Raw genomic sequence first — 15,511 nt, forward strand, 5'->3', positions numbered from 1 at the left:
GTGCTCAGAATAGAAAATTTGAAAAGATAAAGAATCTGTCTCCACCCAGAAGCCCCTACAGGAAAAGGCTATTTTTAAAGCTAAAAATTGTTTATTTTTCTTTTCTCACTTCTCTGTCCTCATTAATTCTAGAACTGGTATTTGTGGGATTTTGTTTGAAATTGTATGAATTTTTCTGTCCTAGTTCTTATTCTTGATAAATGGGTGCTTCGTTTTTTCCCCATTATGATGGAAAAATGATTAACTTGAGTTGCTTCTAATTTGGAGCCAGTTCTCTGACGACCTTTTCTTGGGGGACGGCGATGAACTTCACCCCCAGCTCAGGCCCAGAGCCCACCGGGTGGGCTGGGGGTTCTGTGGAAGTGCAGACCCCAAGTCAGCTTAACCATCCTGAGGAACAGACTGCCCCACTGAGAACAGTCCAGGGTTACACTGGCCTTGGGGAAACTGCGTATTTCCTCACATGAAAAAAACAGGGTTTTCAAGATTGATGAGAAATTCAGGGGGCATGTGTAAACACCAGTTCTCTTTCTAGGGCTGTCACCTTGACCTCCCCACACATTTGGGGGCCACTGTGGAGACTGCCTGGAAGAAGCACAAAACAGAGGTATGAGGGGCCCACGCAACCTGGTTTGGGTCCCCACTCTGCTGCTCCCTGGCTCTGTGACCTGTGGGGATCCGTCCATCATGCTGAGACTCCATTTCTACATCTGTAAAATGGGCATAATGTTCCGTTCCTCACCGGCCTGTTTTAAAGGTAATAGGGGCAGGGCCTGCCCAGGGGTAGGTGGCACATGGCTGCCATGGCCTCTTACCTGGAGGGCCCCTGAGTGCCCTCCAAGGCCATGAAGGTGAGCTGTGGGCCAGGCCCAGGGCAAGCAGACCTTGTCCCACTGAACCCTGCCGCTGCTTCCCCAGGGCTAAGTCCGATGTCTGCCCAAACCTCACGCAGGAGCATGGCCGAGGCAGGGCTCTACACCCAGCTGCCCCTCTCCCTTCTACTCACGCACACATTTCCCTCTTTGGCCATCTACGGATAAAGGCTGGAGCCCACAGCAGGTTTTCTCATCAGGCTTTTATTATAAAGAAGGTTCCAGAGCTTCCCAGCCACCCCCTCCAGCCCAGCCCCGCGGGCTCAGAGCCAGTCCCGGCGCTGGCTGGGTCTGCTGCACGGGGAGCGGGCTCAGCCACAGAGGGTGGCTTCTGACAGGAACAGAATGGGTGATTTTTTCAGGGCCTTGGATTTGGAAGGGGGGGTCTCTGCCAGGTCTGCCTGTGCTCTGGAACAGTCCTTTCCAGTGTTGTGGTGGGAGCCCCTGGGGACCCCTCCCCGGGTCCTCTGCACAAGCGGCAGCTATTCACAGTTGGCGCGTGAGAAGTTTTTTAATATATAAAAGCTTTAAAAAAAAAAAAAAGTGGTGCTATCTTTAGAAACACTTCCAGCAAGATCAAGTAGCCCAGCTACAGCCTTGGTACGACTTAGCCCCTCTCCCCCCTCCAGCCAGCGGCGCTCAGCACCTGTCCCCTCTTCCTCTGCCCACCCCGGCTGGTGGGAGAGCCCCCGGAGCCTGCCCACGGGCAGTGGGCACTGCCCACTCCACGAGCAGCCGCTCGAGCGACCAGCGTCTGATGCCGGGTGAACCTGTGTGTCGCCAGGGTCCTCTCTGGGTGACGGAAGATGGAGAGAACACTTGGATGGTCGAAGCCAAATCCACTCGAGGGCTGGTTCAAGGAGGCCTCCCCTCCGCCACATTGGATGAGGTAGTGTTTCTGGCTGCGGCCTCTGGGCCGGGGGCTCGTCTCCGGGGGAGGGCGCGGGGCCCTGTGGGGCAGGGCTCTCAGCAGCAGTGGTGGCGGCAGAGCCGGGGCTCCATCGAGGCTGTGCTTGGGGGTTGGCGGGAGCCTTACCAGCGGCTGGCTGTGGCTTTCAAGTCCCCAACCCAGAGATCAGCTCTGGGGGGCAGGCGGGAGGGGCCCGGGGCTGGGGGCTCCTCTGCCTGGCTCAGAGAAGCCCCTCCACCCGCCCCCTCTCCCCCCACGGCCCCCCGAAGCCGACCCTGCTCAGTCATTTCCCAGCCGGGCCCAAGGCCCGGGGCGCAAGGTGACGTGGAGGGTGGCGTGTCCCTCCCCGGACGTCTGCCCCAGGCTCAGGCCTCGCTGTAGCACTCGTAGATGTTGTCTTCCATCAGAGCCACCACCTGCTCAAACTTGTGCTGCAGCTGGGTCCTCCGGGCAGTGGGGTTCGCCTCCAGGGCCATCATGATCTGAGGGGGAAGCAAGGGACAGCTGGGTCACGGCGCGAGGCCCCGGACCCCGAGGCCCCCACCGCAGAAGGTGGGGACAGCGCTGCCTGGATTTCCATGGCTGGTAAGCGGCCCCTACAGCGCCAACACCCCAGGATGTGACTACTCGAACACGGGCCTCTCCTGGGGCTCTCCTAAGCAGACAGGAGGTGGTGCGCAGGGCTGAGGGGGGGCACCGCGGCCCCCAGGGTGGGTGCCTCCCAGCAGGGGTACCCACCTGTGTGCGATACCTCTTGGCGTATTTATAAATCTCAGCCATGGCCACGTTGGTGTTGAACTCGTTCTGGTATTTCTACGAGGAAGAAGGCGGGGTGGGGGCGGTTACACACAAACCCCAGCTTCCCACAGCCCCTCCCTGGCAGGCAGCGCCCCCCTGCGCCCGGCCGGCCCCTGTGGAGCCCGCCGCACCCGCGACTCCTCGGCCAGGTGCGCGTTCATCTCCTGCTCGCTGAGCGGCGTCATGTCGTGGATCTGCTGGTAGTAGCGCTGCACGATCTTCCGGTACTCGGGGATCTCCTTGGCGTACAGGAGCTTGTTGGTGGGCGAATCCTGGGCAGAGAGAGGCGCGGGCATAAGTGGCGGACGGACACCAGACAGACCTGTTTCTGGACCAGCGCGTGTCCCCACTGCCACGCACGCAGCCCGTCCCAGCCGGCTCTGGACCAGGCCGGGGCTCTTCACCCGCTCCCGGTGCTGCCCTTTGGCACGGAACCCCTGCCCCGTTTTCTACGGCACTGTCGGGGGATGACCTGGAGGGGGACCTGCTTCCTTTGGGGGGAAAAGTACACGGGCTGTGGGCCAGCTCTTTGTTGCACGCAGGCTGTTTCGTTTGCATCCTTGCTTAGGGTTGTGGGTCTTGGTGGCTAAGGTTGCTGGAAGCCTGAGTGCTGGCTCAGTGGGATATTTCCCACTGTTTCCAACGCCCGAAAGCAAAACGTGCCAAGTGCGCTCCCAGGGCTTTGTCACAGGCATCCTGCCTGCGGAGACCGTATGTGAGAAGTGAGGGCATTCATAGTGTCTGTCTGTCTGTCTGTCTGTCTCTCTCTCTCTCTCTCTCGGCCTCTGAAAGTCAGGGGCTGACGGCAGGGCCGCACCCACCATCCTGCAGTGCAGTCTCGTTAGACCATCTCATTAGCGTTCACAGCCACCAGCACACCTTCACGCCGCCCTGCCCTGGGCCAGGTAGCTCCCGCTGCCTAGAAGGCCCTTCTCCCTCCTCTCCCCGTCTCCAGAGCCCGCCAGATCCTCTCCCCGCAGACGGACCTCTCAGGGCTGTCCTCCTGTGTGCAGCTCAGAGGTCTCGGCTGCCTGTTCCCCCGCCCACCGCCTCAGTGCCCACGTGGAGGGCTCTAGACCAGGGGGCTGCTGACTGGAGCCTGGCTGACGCGCTCATGATGTCGCAGCTGACCGCGCCCGTTTCCCACACTGACACTGGCTGCCCGGCCCAGCCCTAGGGCCTAGGCGTGGGAAGGAGGTGCTAAGCACTTAGCCTGAGGCAGGTGCAGTTTCTGACCACAGGGGCCAGGCTGGGTATCTGCCCCCGTTGGAAGGTCCCTGTTCATCCCATGCCCCCCAAACCCGAGCTCCTTGGGTTCCCCTCCCGGAAAGATCTGAGGCCCCCGCTGCCCGCCGGCCCCGGAGCGGCAGACCTTGCCCAGCTGCAGGTCGGAGATGGAGCAGGCGTCAATGAAGGCCTGAGCGATGACGGAGAGGCAGGCGTCGATGTGGTCCGTCTTGTCGATGTCGAAGACAAACTGGGGGTTTTTCAGGATGTTCACCCAGAACCGGAGAGGAAGGCTGTGGGATGGGGGAGAGGGAGGCGCGGTGAACCCACCCCGAGGGTGTGCAGCAAAGGAAGTGGGCGCTGGGGGGGGGGGGTCACAGGAGGGAGGCAGCCAGGCGCTGAGGACAGGCTGGCTTTACCCCTCCAGGCCAGAGAGGCTCCGACTCAAGAGGGAACCTCAGTTTGCTCGTCCACGCAGGGGGCTGACGACCACCCCTGCCAGCTGGGGCGGCAGAGGAGCCAAGAGCCGAGGTTGCCCTGTGCAGCAGGGCAGGATGCTGGGGCCAAGCTACCTTCACACTGGCCCCCAGCCCCCACGGAGCCTTCTGCTCTCACGACAGAGCCTCAAGCCCGGTCCTGGTTCTCATTAGAAGAACTCCCCAACCCCGCCCTGCCTGGCAGCACATGGCTCCTCCTTCCAGCCCTTGCACGGCAGCAGGAAGTCCACCATTAGCTGGGGCCACGGAGCAGCCAGAAAGGGCTGGCGGGGGGGGGGGGGGGTGTCTAGATTTTTGTCCTTGGCCTCAGGCGGCCAGAGAGGATTGGTAATATCCCTGCCCCAGGGCCACCCAGCGACTCAGCAGCCTGAAGTGCATGGACAACAACCCCCCCCACGCCCACCAGAGCTCTGAGAAGCCCCTGCAACTGCACAGAAACTTCTAGGCTGTGTCACTTCTCCTGAGGTTCAGGCTGAAGTTCTCAACAAGTTATGGGGTTCTGTGACCCAGAAAGCTAAGAAAGATGTGCCTTAAAGGAAAGCTACAAACTGGGTATGGGACTCTGATCAGGTGGGTTTGAGCCCAGTTCTGCCCCTGCGAGGGCCGTTGTTCTCACCCGTAAAACAGAGCTGATGGTGCCCACCCAAGAGGAGTGGGGGAGAGAAATGATGCTGAGGGTAAACCTTCTATCATGCTTGCTTTTGGTTAATTCTTACAAGTAAGGTGGACTTTTTATCCCCCTGGTTTTACAGCTGGGAAGACTTAAAGCACAGAGAGGTAAGTCACTTACCCAAGGTCACACAGCTAGGAAGTGGCAAACAGGGACTGAATCCAGGCAGGCAGGCTGAGAGACCAGGCTCTTTGCCCCTGCACGAGTGCTGCCCATATTGAAACAATGAAGCCACGCATCCCTCCCTGCCTGCCCACCGCCCACACGCCCTTGGCCCACCGACCTGTTGGTCTTCCAGATGTGCAGAGTGTCAGGATCAGAGATCCCCCTCTTCTCAGCCTGCTCCTCCAGGAAGTCAAAGAAGTACTTGACAGCCAGTGGGGGCTTGTCTTCACGGATGCTCAGGATGGCCTTGAACAGGTCATCCAGAAACTTCTGCAGTGTGCCCTGCAGAGGAGTGGGGTGGCTGCCGTCAGCCCAGGACCACTTGGCGAAGGTGAGTGGGCACCTCTGTTAGCCCTAGGGAGCCCCAAGTGCTTGGGCTGGCGACCGGGAAAGCCATGTACCATCGAGCTGGTCACCTAACCTCTCCAGGCCTTGTTTTCTTGTCTATGAAATGGGTGAGTGAAGTCCTCCTCCCAGGGGTGTTGTAAGGACTAATCCAGATACTGGGGCACAGGGTGGGGGAATTGGTAGGGCCGGGGGGTGGCTCTGCCACCTGAGCCATGTGACCTCAGGGACAGCACTGACCCCTGTGGGCCTCTGCTGCCCTGTCATGTTGGCTACTATAGAGGGCGTCAGGCAGCTTTCACGGCTGAGAGCAAACCCCTCCTCAGGAGCAACGGTGAAGCCCTGAGCTCCTCCCCTGCCCCCAGGCCCGTGCACACAGTTGATGGGAGAAGAGGCCAGGCCCACCTTGGTGGACAGGAGGCGAGTCAGGTAGATCTCTGGTAGCACCTTCTTGCGGTGGCTCTGCCGGTGGGACTTCTTGGGCTCTGCCAGCTCGTCCGTGGGCAACACCTAGGAGGCCGGGGCAGTGGTCAGGCCGGCGCCCGGCGCCATCCTTGGCCGTCCTGTGGGAGGTCCTGTCCTGCGCCCCACAGCTACCTGGCTCCACAGATGCTTCGTGGTGCACAAGGCATGAGGGTGATTCTGGGACCCATCCCTGCTCCCCAGTCCCCAGCCTTTCCCAGGGCCCGGGAGTACTCTCCCCAGAGCCCCAGGGTGGCAGGAAGCCAAGTCCACACCCAGTGAGGGCGGGCACCCCCAGGGCCAGAGGCCGGGCACTTACCAGATGGAAATACTTCTCTGTGTCCAAGTCTTTCACTGTGAGAGGGAAAACACAATAAATAAACAAGGGGGAGGAGGGGGGAGAGAGAGAAACAGAAATGGAGACGGAAAAATGGAGAGGCAGAGAGAGAGGCCCAAAGTAGTACCTGGAGAAAGCGAGAGACAGAAAAATGCAAACAGAGAAAAAGGGAAGAAACAGAGATCCAGAGAGACACAGAGAATGAGACCGAGAGAAAAAGGCCATGAGAGAGAGCTGCACACAGGGAGAAAGGAGAAACAGAGGGACATGGGGGAGACCCCCACAAGGGGACAGGATGGCTGCCCTCACCCCCTCCACTGCCCAGCCCAGAGCTCCTGCCAACCCAGACCTTGTAAGCGGCGGGGAGAGACCCAAGATCCTGCTCCTGACCTCAGCAGGGGACCCCGAGACCAAAGAGCATAGGACCCCATGCCTGGCAGCTGGGCAGCTAAGCCTGGGAGCCTGAGGGTGTGGACTGGGGTGGAATTGAGGCAGGGACACAGCCCAAAGCCCAGATGGGCATGCCAGCCTCCCCCACCAGCCTGGCAGCTGCTCAGACCTCCTGAAACCACATCCCGCCCTCTCGGGGCCTCTCTCTGGCTGCCCGCAGATCCCAGCCTGAGGAGGCTTGGCGGCAGGCCCTGCCCAAGCAGTACTGGGGCAGAGGGGCCTGGCCTGGTCCTTGCCCCGATAAAGGAGACCATAGCCCGGCCCAGCCCTGCCTCTTGGAGCCTCAGGTTCCCTACGAGGGCTGCTCAGAAGGGGCCGAAGCCTGGCCTGACCCCCTCCCCATGTCCACCGGTGCTACCTCGGCCCAGTGTGGTGTCCTTCTTGTCTGTGAGGCTCATGGCCAGGGAGGCACCTTCAGGGATCTGACAGGAGGGGAGAGGCCGAGGTCAGAGGTCAGAGGTTAGGGAGGGTGCAAGTGGGGGATGGGTGGGGCTGGGGAGCCTACCTTGTAGTGGGCCAGTGTGTTGAGCTTCTTGCGGCCGTCTTCCACCACTGAGGTGTCATCCAGGTCCCGGAGGACATAGCTCTGTGTGCTCGAGGCGAACCACTCTGGGGGCAGGGGACAGGATGTCAGGGACGGGGGGCTGGCTGGGAGGGGGGGGCGCAGCGCCAGCCTGGCCCACCCAGAGAGAGGCCTCTCGCTCTCTCTGTGGAACTGAGGGCAGGCCAAACCTCTCTCTGAGCCTCTATTTTTCCACGTGTAAAATGAGGAGGAGGAAAAAGGTCCAGAGGAGAGGATGGTGGTGGGCACAAAGCCGGAGGCCTGGCCATGTCCTCATCCTCGAGGTTGTTACTTTACTACTGCTGATGAAATAAAAAAAGGTACCATGTGTGAAAGGGATCGTGTACCTTCCATGACTCCCACTGTCCTTAGGTACTGACTCTGCCCTTCCAGGCTCTGGGGGACTGAGTGCCTGCCTAACCTCATCTCACAGCCTATCCCGGCCCCTGCACGCCAGACCCAGTGAGCTCCCTGCTCCGAGCAGCAGTCACTGCGCCTATTTATCATCACAACCTGGTGCTTGGAACAGGCCTTGTGGTCATAGAACGAATGGCAGCTTTTGGCCAAACCAGAACTCCTATGCATCCTTCAAAACCCACTCCCATTTCCCCTCCTTGAGCAAGCCTTTCCCGAACACTTTTTGCTGTTGTCTGCAGCTTGCTCACCCAGTACCCATCTCCCTGCCAGAATAGGAGCTCCTTGGTGATGGGCAACTTGTCTGATCACCTCCATGTCCCCAGGGCCACAACCAATGTACCTTTCCTGAGTGAAAGGAGTATACAACCAAGGCGGGGGACAGTTCCCACTGGAGTAACCCAATGCTAAGGCCCGCCACCCTGTTCCTACCCACCGAGGTCAACGTCCTCTGCACGTGGCCACTGAGAGTAGGGCACATTCTTGCAGAAGGCTTCCAGAATCTTCTCTTTCACCTGTGTCAGCGTGTCCGTGTCCATGGCCCGCACACTCAGCGAGTCCATGCCGCAGCCCTGGAAGGACACGTTCAGGTTCTGCCCGAGAGAGGAGAAGACAGTCAGCAAGCCCCTCCCCGCACTACCCTGGGCCCAGGCGGGGTTAACAACCTGCCCGGGACAGCTGGGTCATGATTAGGGTCAGGGTGCTCCAGGCATGTGGATCCCCCAGCCAGCCTGGGAGATGGCTCCCACCTGGCTGCCCAGCCGCCCGACTCACCCGGGGCTTGGCCTCAATGTTCTCCCGCAGCAGCCACTCCTCGTTGAGCGTGTAGCGGGCCTTGCCTGTGATGGCATCAATGGAGCCCTTGTTGATCTGCTGCTTGATGGCACACAGGAGCAGGAAGAATGGCTCCCCAACTGTTTCCTGGGGTGGGCACGGGGCTGTCAGGGGCTGAGGCCCAGCCTGCCCAGCCCAGCCCCCACTGCCTCGAAGCCCAGCCTCCATATACCAGCCCCCAAACCTTTGGCCCTGCTGTGGCCCCCTTCTGGAGCGCTTTCACCACTCCCCTCTACCAACACCACCATGGCTGCCTGGGTACCACCCCCCTTTGGGATCCTAGAGCCATTTTCCCCGTCTCCCCCGCCTCCTGCCGTCCGCCCCCCACCCCCGCCGCCGTCGTGTCTCCGCGGACTCTGAGGCGGAAAACCACTGGCTGTGGGTAGGCACGTTCAATTGATCATCCCAGCAACTCTTCCCTCACTGCTGAGGCTCAGAAAGGACAATCAGCCTGCCCAGGGTCACCCAGCAGGGAAGTAGCGAGCTAGACTTGACACCTGAATCAGCAGCTCCCAAGCCCACGACTCCGCTAAGCCGCCCAGGGTGAGTTTAGGTGGAACCAGGACACAGGATGTGGTCTCAAATCCCAGACTGGTGAGTGTAGAGCATCTTGGGCCAGGCTGGGCCTCGTACCCCTGCCCTCCAACTAAGCCCTCAGACCTGAGCTTAGGGCCACCTCCTCCAGGAAGCCACCTTGAACCCACCAGCTGGGTCCGAGGCCTCAGCGGTTGAACTCCACCGTGTGGCCTTTATTGCTCTGTATTTTAATCGCTATTTCCGCATCTGTCTCCCTAAGCCTGAGGGGGTCTTAAGGGCTAGGACGGGGCCTCATTTATCATCTTAACCAGGAGCCGTGGCCCCAAGGACACAAGGGAGGGTTTGATGACTAAGAAAACAATCTGGAACAAAGCCCCCTGGGCATGCTCTGAGCCCTCGCGGGAAGCCAGGCCGGCTCCGAGCTGGAGAAGGCCCCTACAGGCCGGTCCCTGCTCCCCGAGCCCGTCCCTCGTCGGCGCCGAGGGCGTGAGGACCCGTCCGGCCGGAGCCGGCCGAGGCTGACGCCGAGTCAGATCCGGGCGCCGGCCCGGGCGCCGCCTCACCCGCAGACAGCTGTACATGCAGATGGACATCCAGTTGGTGAGCATTTTCTCCACCACCGACTCCGTGCGCCGCAGCATGAGCTTCGGGTTCTTGGTGGCCGAGGCGTCGATGAGGTCCACCAGCAGCTCCTTCATGATGCCCGTGTAGTACTCGAGCTTGCCGTGCAGCGCGATGGTCAGCAGGGAGGCCAGGCTGCACCTGCGGGCGGGCGCAGGGCGTTAGCACCTGCCGCGCGCCGGGAGCAGACGCGGGTCGTGGAGCTCCGGCTCGGCCTTGTGCACCCGGCGGCCGCAGGTGTGCCTGCGTGGGCGGCGTCCGGCAGACGGGTGAATGCGGCCCAAACCCACCCGGAGAAAGGGCCGCCGCCTCTACCGTCCGCAGCAGCCCCTGTGCCTGTGGGCCCCCATCTGGGGCGTCCAGGCCCAGGAAAGGGAGGCACGCGCGGGCCCGGCGCCGGGTGGATGCCTACTGCCCGGCAGGCAAGGTGACTTGCAAACTGGCCCAGCCTTGGGTCTGGCCAGGCCAAGCCAGGACGGGCCGTGCGGCCTCCAGCGGGCCCCCGGCCCTCTCCCAGAGCCTGACCTGTCGCGCACTGCGAAGTCCTTCTGCTGCTCCAGCGCGTGCACGAACACGATGAGGAAGTGCTTGTTGTTGAGCAATGAGGAGAACAGGCTGATCCCCTCTTCCATGTGGGGCCGGCAGCTCTCTGGGATCTGCAGAAGCAATTGGTGCTGTCCACAGGGGTCTGCTGCCTCGGTCTGGCCTCGGAGTCAGCACTTATAATGCCCTGAATGGCTCTTTGAATGCCTCCTGGGATGGGAAGCTCACTACCTTTTCATGCCAGATGTCTCTTCACACCCCATGATTGGGAATAATGGCTCAGTTGAGTTGAAAAGTGGCACTCAGAGAAGGTCAACAGTGCCTGGAGGTAACCCAGAGTCCCTGTGCCTAGGACCCTCTAGCTTTCCACTCTCTAGGCAGCAGGTGGAGTGGGAGGTCCAGAAAGGCCCAATCCTCCTCCCTCGTCACCTGGCTTAGGGTCAGCACTTCTAACACACTGAATGGTGTTATACCTTAAATGCTTCCTGGGATGGAGGACTCACTGTCTTCCAATGACTGATTCCTCCCAACTCTACTGATCAATGGATCAGATGAACAGGAAAGTGAAGCCCAGAGGGGTGGCTCGGAGGCAGTCCTGTGTGTATCTGCACGCACGTGCATGGGGTACTCACCTTCCACTCTCCCAGCAGTGGGTGCGTCTCCTGCACTGGGGAGCTGCCCTGGGAGTTGAGGGTCTGGGAGGGCAGCACATAACGTTCTTCATAGAGCGAGGAGCACTGTAGGAGTAGACCCCCCCCCCCCCCGGCATCTCAGCAGGGCTGTGGTCTCCCCTGACTGGCGTGCCAGGACCGCCCACAAATGCAAAGGGATAACTTGTGAAGGAAGGAGAGGCAGTGGGCCATGCCCAGGGGCCTTAAGGGTCCAGAGAAGCAGGGAGGGGCGGCCCGAGGGGCTTCGTGGGGGAAAAGGAAGGAAAAGAACCTCATGATGCAGGGTGTTCAATGCAAGAGGGCACGAGGCTTAAGAGGAAGCAAAAGAAACAGCACAGAATGGGAGAAAGAGCAGAGAGGCCAGCAAGGACCACGGTACGGCCTTGCTGGGGCTGCTGCGTGGTGAGCAGTGTGGACAGGACAAGAGGCAGGTCACCAGCCACCAGCATAAATGCTCTGGCCAGGCCAGGGAAGATGGAGACAGGGCGGTAGCCCCTAGAACACAAAGAGGGGTGGGAGGCTTGAGGCAGAGTCCAGTGGGCAAGAGGAGGGAATGTAGAGACCAAAGCCTGGCTGGGAAGGGACCCAGCACTAAGAGAGGCAGGTGGGACACCGGGGGCTTAGGAGAGCCTGGGACACCTCTACTCGCCCCCTCAATGAAGGGAGAGGCCGGTCTTACACCCCAGGAGGACAGTGGGGCTAGTAGCCGGCTTCCATATGGACAATCAGACATCAAATGAGTACAGAAGAAAAGTGAGGGGAGAAACTGGGCCCCCTCCCTTGGCAGGTGAGGGCAGGTGGCCAAGGCTGCCATGAGCGTGTATGCAGGTTACGCACTGCTCAAGGGGCCCATATGGCACCACGTCTTCCCATCTGCTTAAAAATGCCCTCTAGTCTGGCATGGCTCAGAACGAGATCAAGGAGCCCCTGAGGTGGCTGGCAAGGGCGCGGGCTGACCTTAGGGAAGAAAGTGCGGGTCACAAAGTGCTTATACTCCAGGAAGGGGATGCCCTGGCTGCGGTTCAGCTCCTTGGTCAGATCAGTCATGTCCGTCTGCAGCTCGGCAAAGCCTGGCAGATTGGCAGGGAGCTGTGAGTAGATCTCAAACCCATTCCCCAGATGGCAAAGCCAAGGTCCACAGCCCTCCGTGGTCCCCGCCGGCTACCTTTCCGGATTTCCTCCCGGATCTGAGATTCCATCTCCTCCATCTGCAGCAGAGTCTTCTGCCAGTAGCGCTCTGCGCGGCGGCTCTTAGTGCAGAAGACGAACAGGGCTGCGGGCAGTGGAGAGGCAGGTCAGGCCTGGAGAGCCCTTTGGAAAACATTTGTTGGCCCATGGCCGTGTACAGGGCCCGGCCTGGAGGGAGAGGTCCTGCTGGCTTCCTCTCCACCTCCTCTGGGGAGGGTGTGGGAAGTGGCCGGGTGCCTTCAGCCTGCAGTCCTCCCCTCCCTGGTGGGCTGAAAACTCCTACAGGGTAAAGGGCTGGGGAACGCCCAGGAAAATAATTCTGATGTCCCATTCTTATAAAAAGAAGTGTGTGTGTGTGTGTGTGTGTGTGTGTGTCTTAAAATAGTGGTAAACATTATAAAATAAAGATAGTGGGTCAAACACTTATAAAGCAAGTATAAAGGGTAAGACAAAAGTAGTAAAATTTATTAAAATATGATAATTAGTTAGATACATAAAATAAACATGTAAAATGTGGTCATGAAAAATATAAAATGGTGGGGGCATGTGCCTGGGTCTTGGTTTAAGCATCTGCCTCTTGGTTTTGGCTCAGGTCATGATCTCAGGATTGTGAGATCAAGCCCCACATTGGGCTCCATGCCCATTGCAGAGTCTGCTTGAGATCCTCTCTCTCCGTCTCCCTCTGCCTCTGCCTCTCCTGCTCTCTCTCTCTCAAATAAAAAAGTCTTAAAATATATATACACATATATATTTTATATATATTATATATATAATAGTGGAGTAAAAACATAAAGCTCTGGAATGTATTCAAAATTAACTTACTATTAACTTAAAAAGAGACGTATATACATAACATATTATATGTGAACCTCATGGTAACCACAAAGGAAAAAACATATAAAATACACAAAAGAAAAGAAAGAAAGAAAAAATCTAAACATACCACTAAAGAAAACTTTCAAACCACAAGGGAAGAGAGAAAGAGAAGAAGAAAGGAACAGAGAAAAACTACAAAAACAGCCAGAAAACAATTTATGAAAAGATAGTAATTACACACCTACCAATAATTACTTTAAAAATAATGGACTGAATTCTCCAATCAAGAGACACAGGGTGGATGAGTGGATTAAAAAAACAAAAACAAAAACCAAACCAAACCAAGCCCCATCTATAGGCAGCCTATGAGAGACTCACTTCACATCTAAGGACACACACAGACTGAAAGTAAGGGCCTGGGAAAACATGTTTCATCCAAATGGAAAAGAAAAGAAAGCTGGGGTAGCAATACTTACATCAGACAAGATAGATTTTAAAACAAAGACTGTAATAAAGGACAAAGAAGGATGATAAAGGGGTCAATCTGCCAAAAGAATTAGAACATTTGTAAAGATCGATGCACTGAACATACCTAAACATACCAGGCAAATATTAACAGGCCTAAAGGGAGAAATAGACAGCAACGCAATACGGGTAGGGGACTTTAACACCCCACTTACTTCAATGGATAGATCATCCAGACAGAAAATCAATAAGGAAACATCAGCCTTAAATGACACGCTGGACCAGATGGACTTAACAGATACATACAGAACATTCCATCCAAAAACAGCAAAATACACATTCTTTTCAAGTGCACATGGACGGGTCACGTGTTAGGCCAAAAACAAGCCTCAACAAATTTAACAAAACTGAAGTAATATCAAACATTTTTTCTGACACAACAGAATGAAACTAGAAATTAATTACAGGAAGAAAATGGGAAAAGGCACAAACATGTAGAGACTAAACAACATGCTACCGAACAACCAAGGAGAAAATGAAGAAGTCAAAGAGGAAATCAAAAAATACATAGAGACGAATGAAAATGAAAAAAAAAAATAACAGTCCAAAATCTTTGGGACGCAGCAAAAACCATCCTAAGAGGGAAGTTCATAGTGATACCTCAGGAAAGAAGGAAAGTCTCAAATGATTTAATTTTAAAGGAAGTAGAAAAAGGAGAACAAAACTCAAAGTTCGGAGAAGGAAGGAAATAAAGATCAGAGCAGAAATAAACAAAATAGACTAAAAAATAGAAAAGATCAATGAAACCAAGTGCTGGTTCTTTGAAAAGAAACAAAATCGACAAACTGTTAGCCAGACTCATCAAGACAAAAAAAAAAAAAGAGGACTAAATTAAACCAGAAATGAAAATAGAGAAATTATAACTGATACCACAGAAATACAAAAGAGAATACTATACAATTATATACCAACAAATTAGACAACCTGGAAAAAATGGCCAAATTCCTAGAAATATACAATATTTTAAGACTGAATCATGAAATAGAAAATCTGAATAGACTGATTGCTAGTAATGACATTAAATCAGTAATCAAAAAACTCCCTGAAAACAGAAGTCCAGGTCCAAATGGCTTCCCTGGTGAATTCTATCAAACATTTAAAGAAGAGTTAATACCTATCCTCTTGACATAATTCCAAACAACTGAAGAGGAAGGAACATTTCTAAACTCATTTTATGAAGCCATCATTACCCTCATACCAAAATCAGACAGAGACACTACAAAAAAAGAGAACTACAGGCCAATATCACTGATGGACAAAGGTGCAAAAACCCGCAACAAAATATTACCAAACCACATTCAAAAATACATTAGAAGGATCATACACCATGACCAAGTGGGACTCATTGCAGGGACAAGAGGATGGTTTAACAGCCACAAATCACACAATGTAATACACCACATTAACATAAAAATGAAGGATAGGAATCATATGATCATCTCAATAGATGCAGAAAAAGAATTTGACAAAATTCAACATCTACTTATGATAAAAACTCTCAACAAAGTGGGTATAGAGGGAATGTACCTCAACACAATAAAGGCCATATAGGACAGACCCACAGCTAATACTAAACTCAATGGTGTAAAACCGAAAGTGTTTCCTCTAAGATCAGGAAGGATGCCCTTTCTCACCAATTTTATTCAACATAGCATTTAGAGGTCGTAGCCACAGCAATTAGGCAAGAAAAAGAAATAAAAGGCATCCAAATTGGAAAAAAAGAAGTAAAACTGTCACTGTTTGCAGGTGATATAATACACGCAGAAAACCCTAAATACTCCACCAAAAAAACTATTACAACCACTAAACAAATTCAGTCAAGTTGCAGGATGTAATATTAATACACAGAAATCTACAGTGTTTCTATACACTAATAAAGAAGTATTCAGAAAGAGAAATAAGAAAAGAATATTATTTACAATTGCATCAAAAAGAATAAAATACTTAGGAATAAATTTAATCAAGGAGGTAAAAAAAAAGCGTACTCTGAACACTAAGACATTGATGAGAAAAATTGAAGAGGACACCAAAAAATGGGAAGTTATACACTGCTCATACACTGGAAGA

General features: G+C 55.3%; 1 protein-coding gene across 2 annotated transcripts in view; it reads right to left on the minus strand.

Annotated features, from left to right (window-relative positions):
* Positions 1-1,036: 1,036 nt before the first annotated feature.
* PLXND1 (plexin D1) overlaps positions 1,037-15,511 on the minus strand; it is a 56,244-nt gene continuing 41,769 nt past the window's right edge. Inside the window, exons 21-36 of one of the 2 annotated variants that reach the window (XM_048227232.2) lie at positions 12,081-12,188; positions 11,873-11,985; positions 10,877-10,939; positions 10,227-10,357; positions 9,644-9,842; positions 8,484-8,630; positions 8,146-8,302; positions 7,239-7,342; positions 7,092-7,155; positions 6,266-6,300; positions 5,890-5,994; positions 5,258-5,421; positions 3,953-4,100; positions 2,712-2,852; positions 2,521-2,595; positions 1,037-2,264 (exon numbers count right to left, since the gene is read on the minus strand). In XM_048227232.2, the coding sequence (XP_048083189.1) occupies positions 2,148-2,264; positions 2,521-2,595; positions 2,712-2,852; positions 3,953-4,100; positions 5,258-5,421; positions 5,890-5,994; positions 6,266-6,300; positions 7,092-7,155; positions 7,239-7,342; positions 8,146-8,302; positions 8,484-8,630; positions 9,644-9,842; positions 10,227-10,357; positions 10,877-10,939; positions 11,873-11,985; positions 12,081-12,188 (1,871 nt within the window). In that variant the 3' untranslated portion in view covers positions 1,037-2,147. Of the gene's footprint in view, positions 2,265-2,520; positions 2,596-2,711; positions 2,853-3,952; positions 4,101-5,257; positions 5,422-5,889; positions 5,995-6,265; positions 6,301-7,091; positions 7,156-7,238; positions 7,343-8,145; positions 8,303-8,483; positions 8,631-9,643; positions 9,843-10,226; positions 10,358-10,876; positions 10,982-11,872; positions 11,986-12,080; positions 12,189-15,511 lie in introns of both variants that reach the window. The other variant, XM_048227231.2, reaches the window with a different exon arrangement.

The sequence above is a fragment of the Ursus arctos genome, unplaced genomic scaffold (assembly GCF_023065955.2).
Source record: "Ursus arctos isolate Adak ecotype North America unplaced genomic scaffold, UrsArc2.0 scaffold_14, whole genome shotgun sequence".
NCBI lineage: Eukaryota > Metazoa > Chordata > Mammalia > Carnivora > Ursidae > Ursus > Ursus arctos.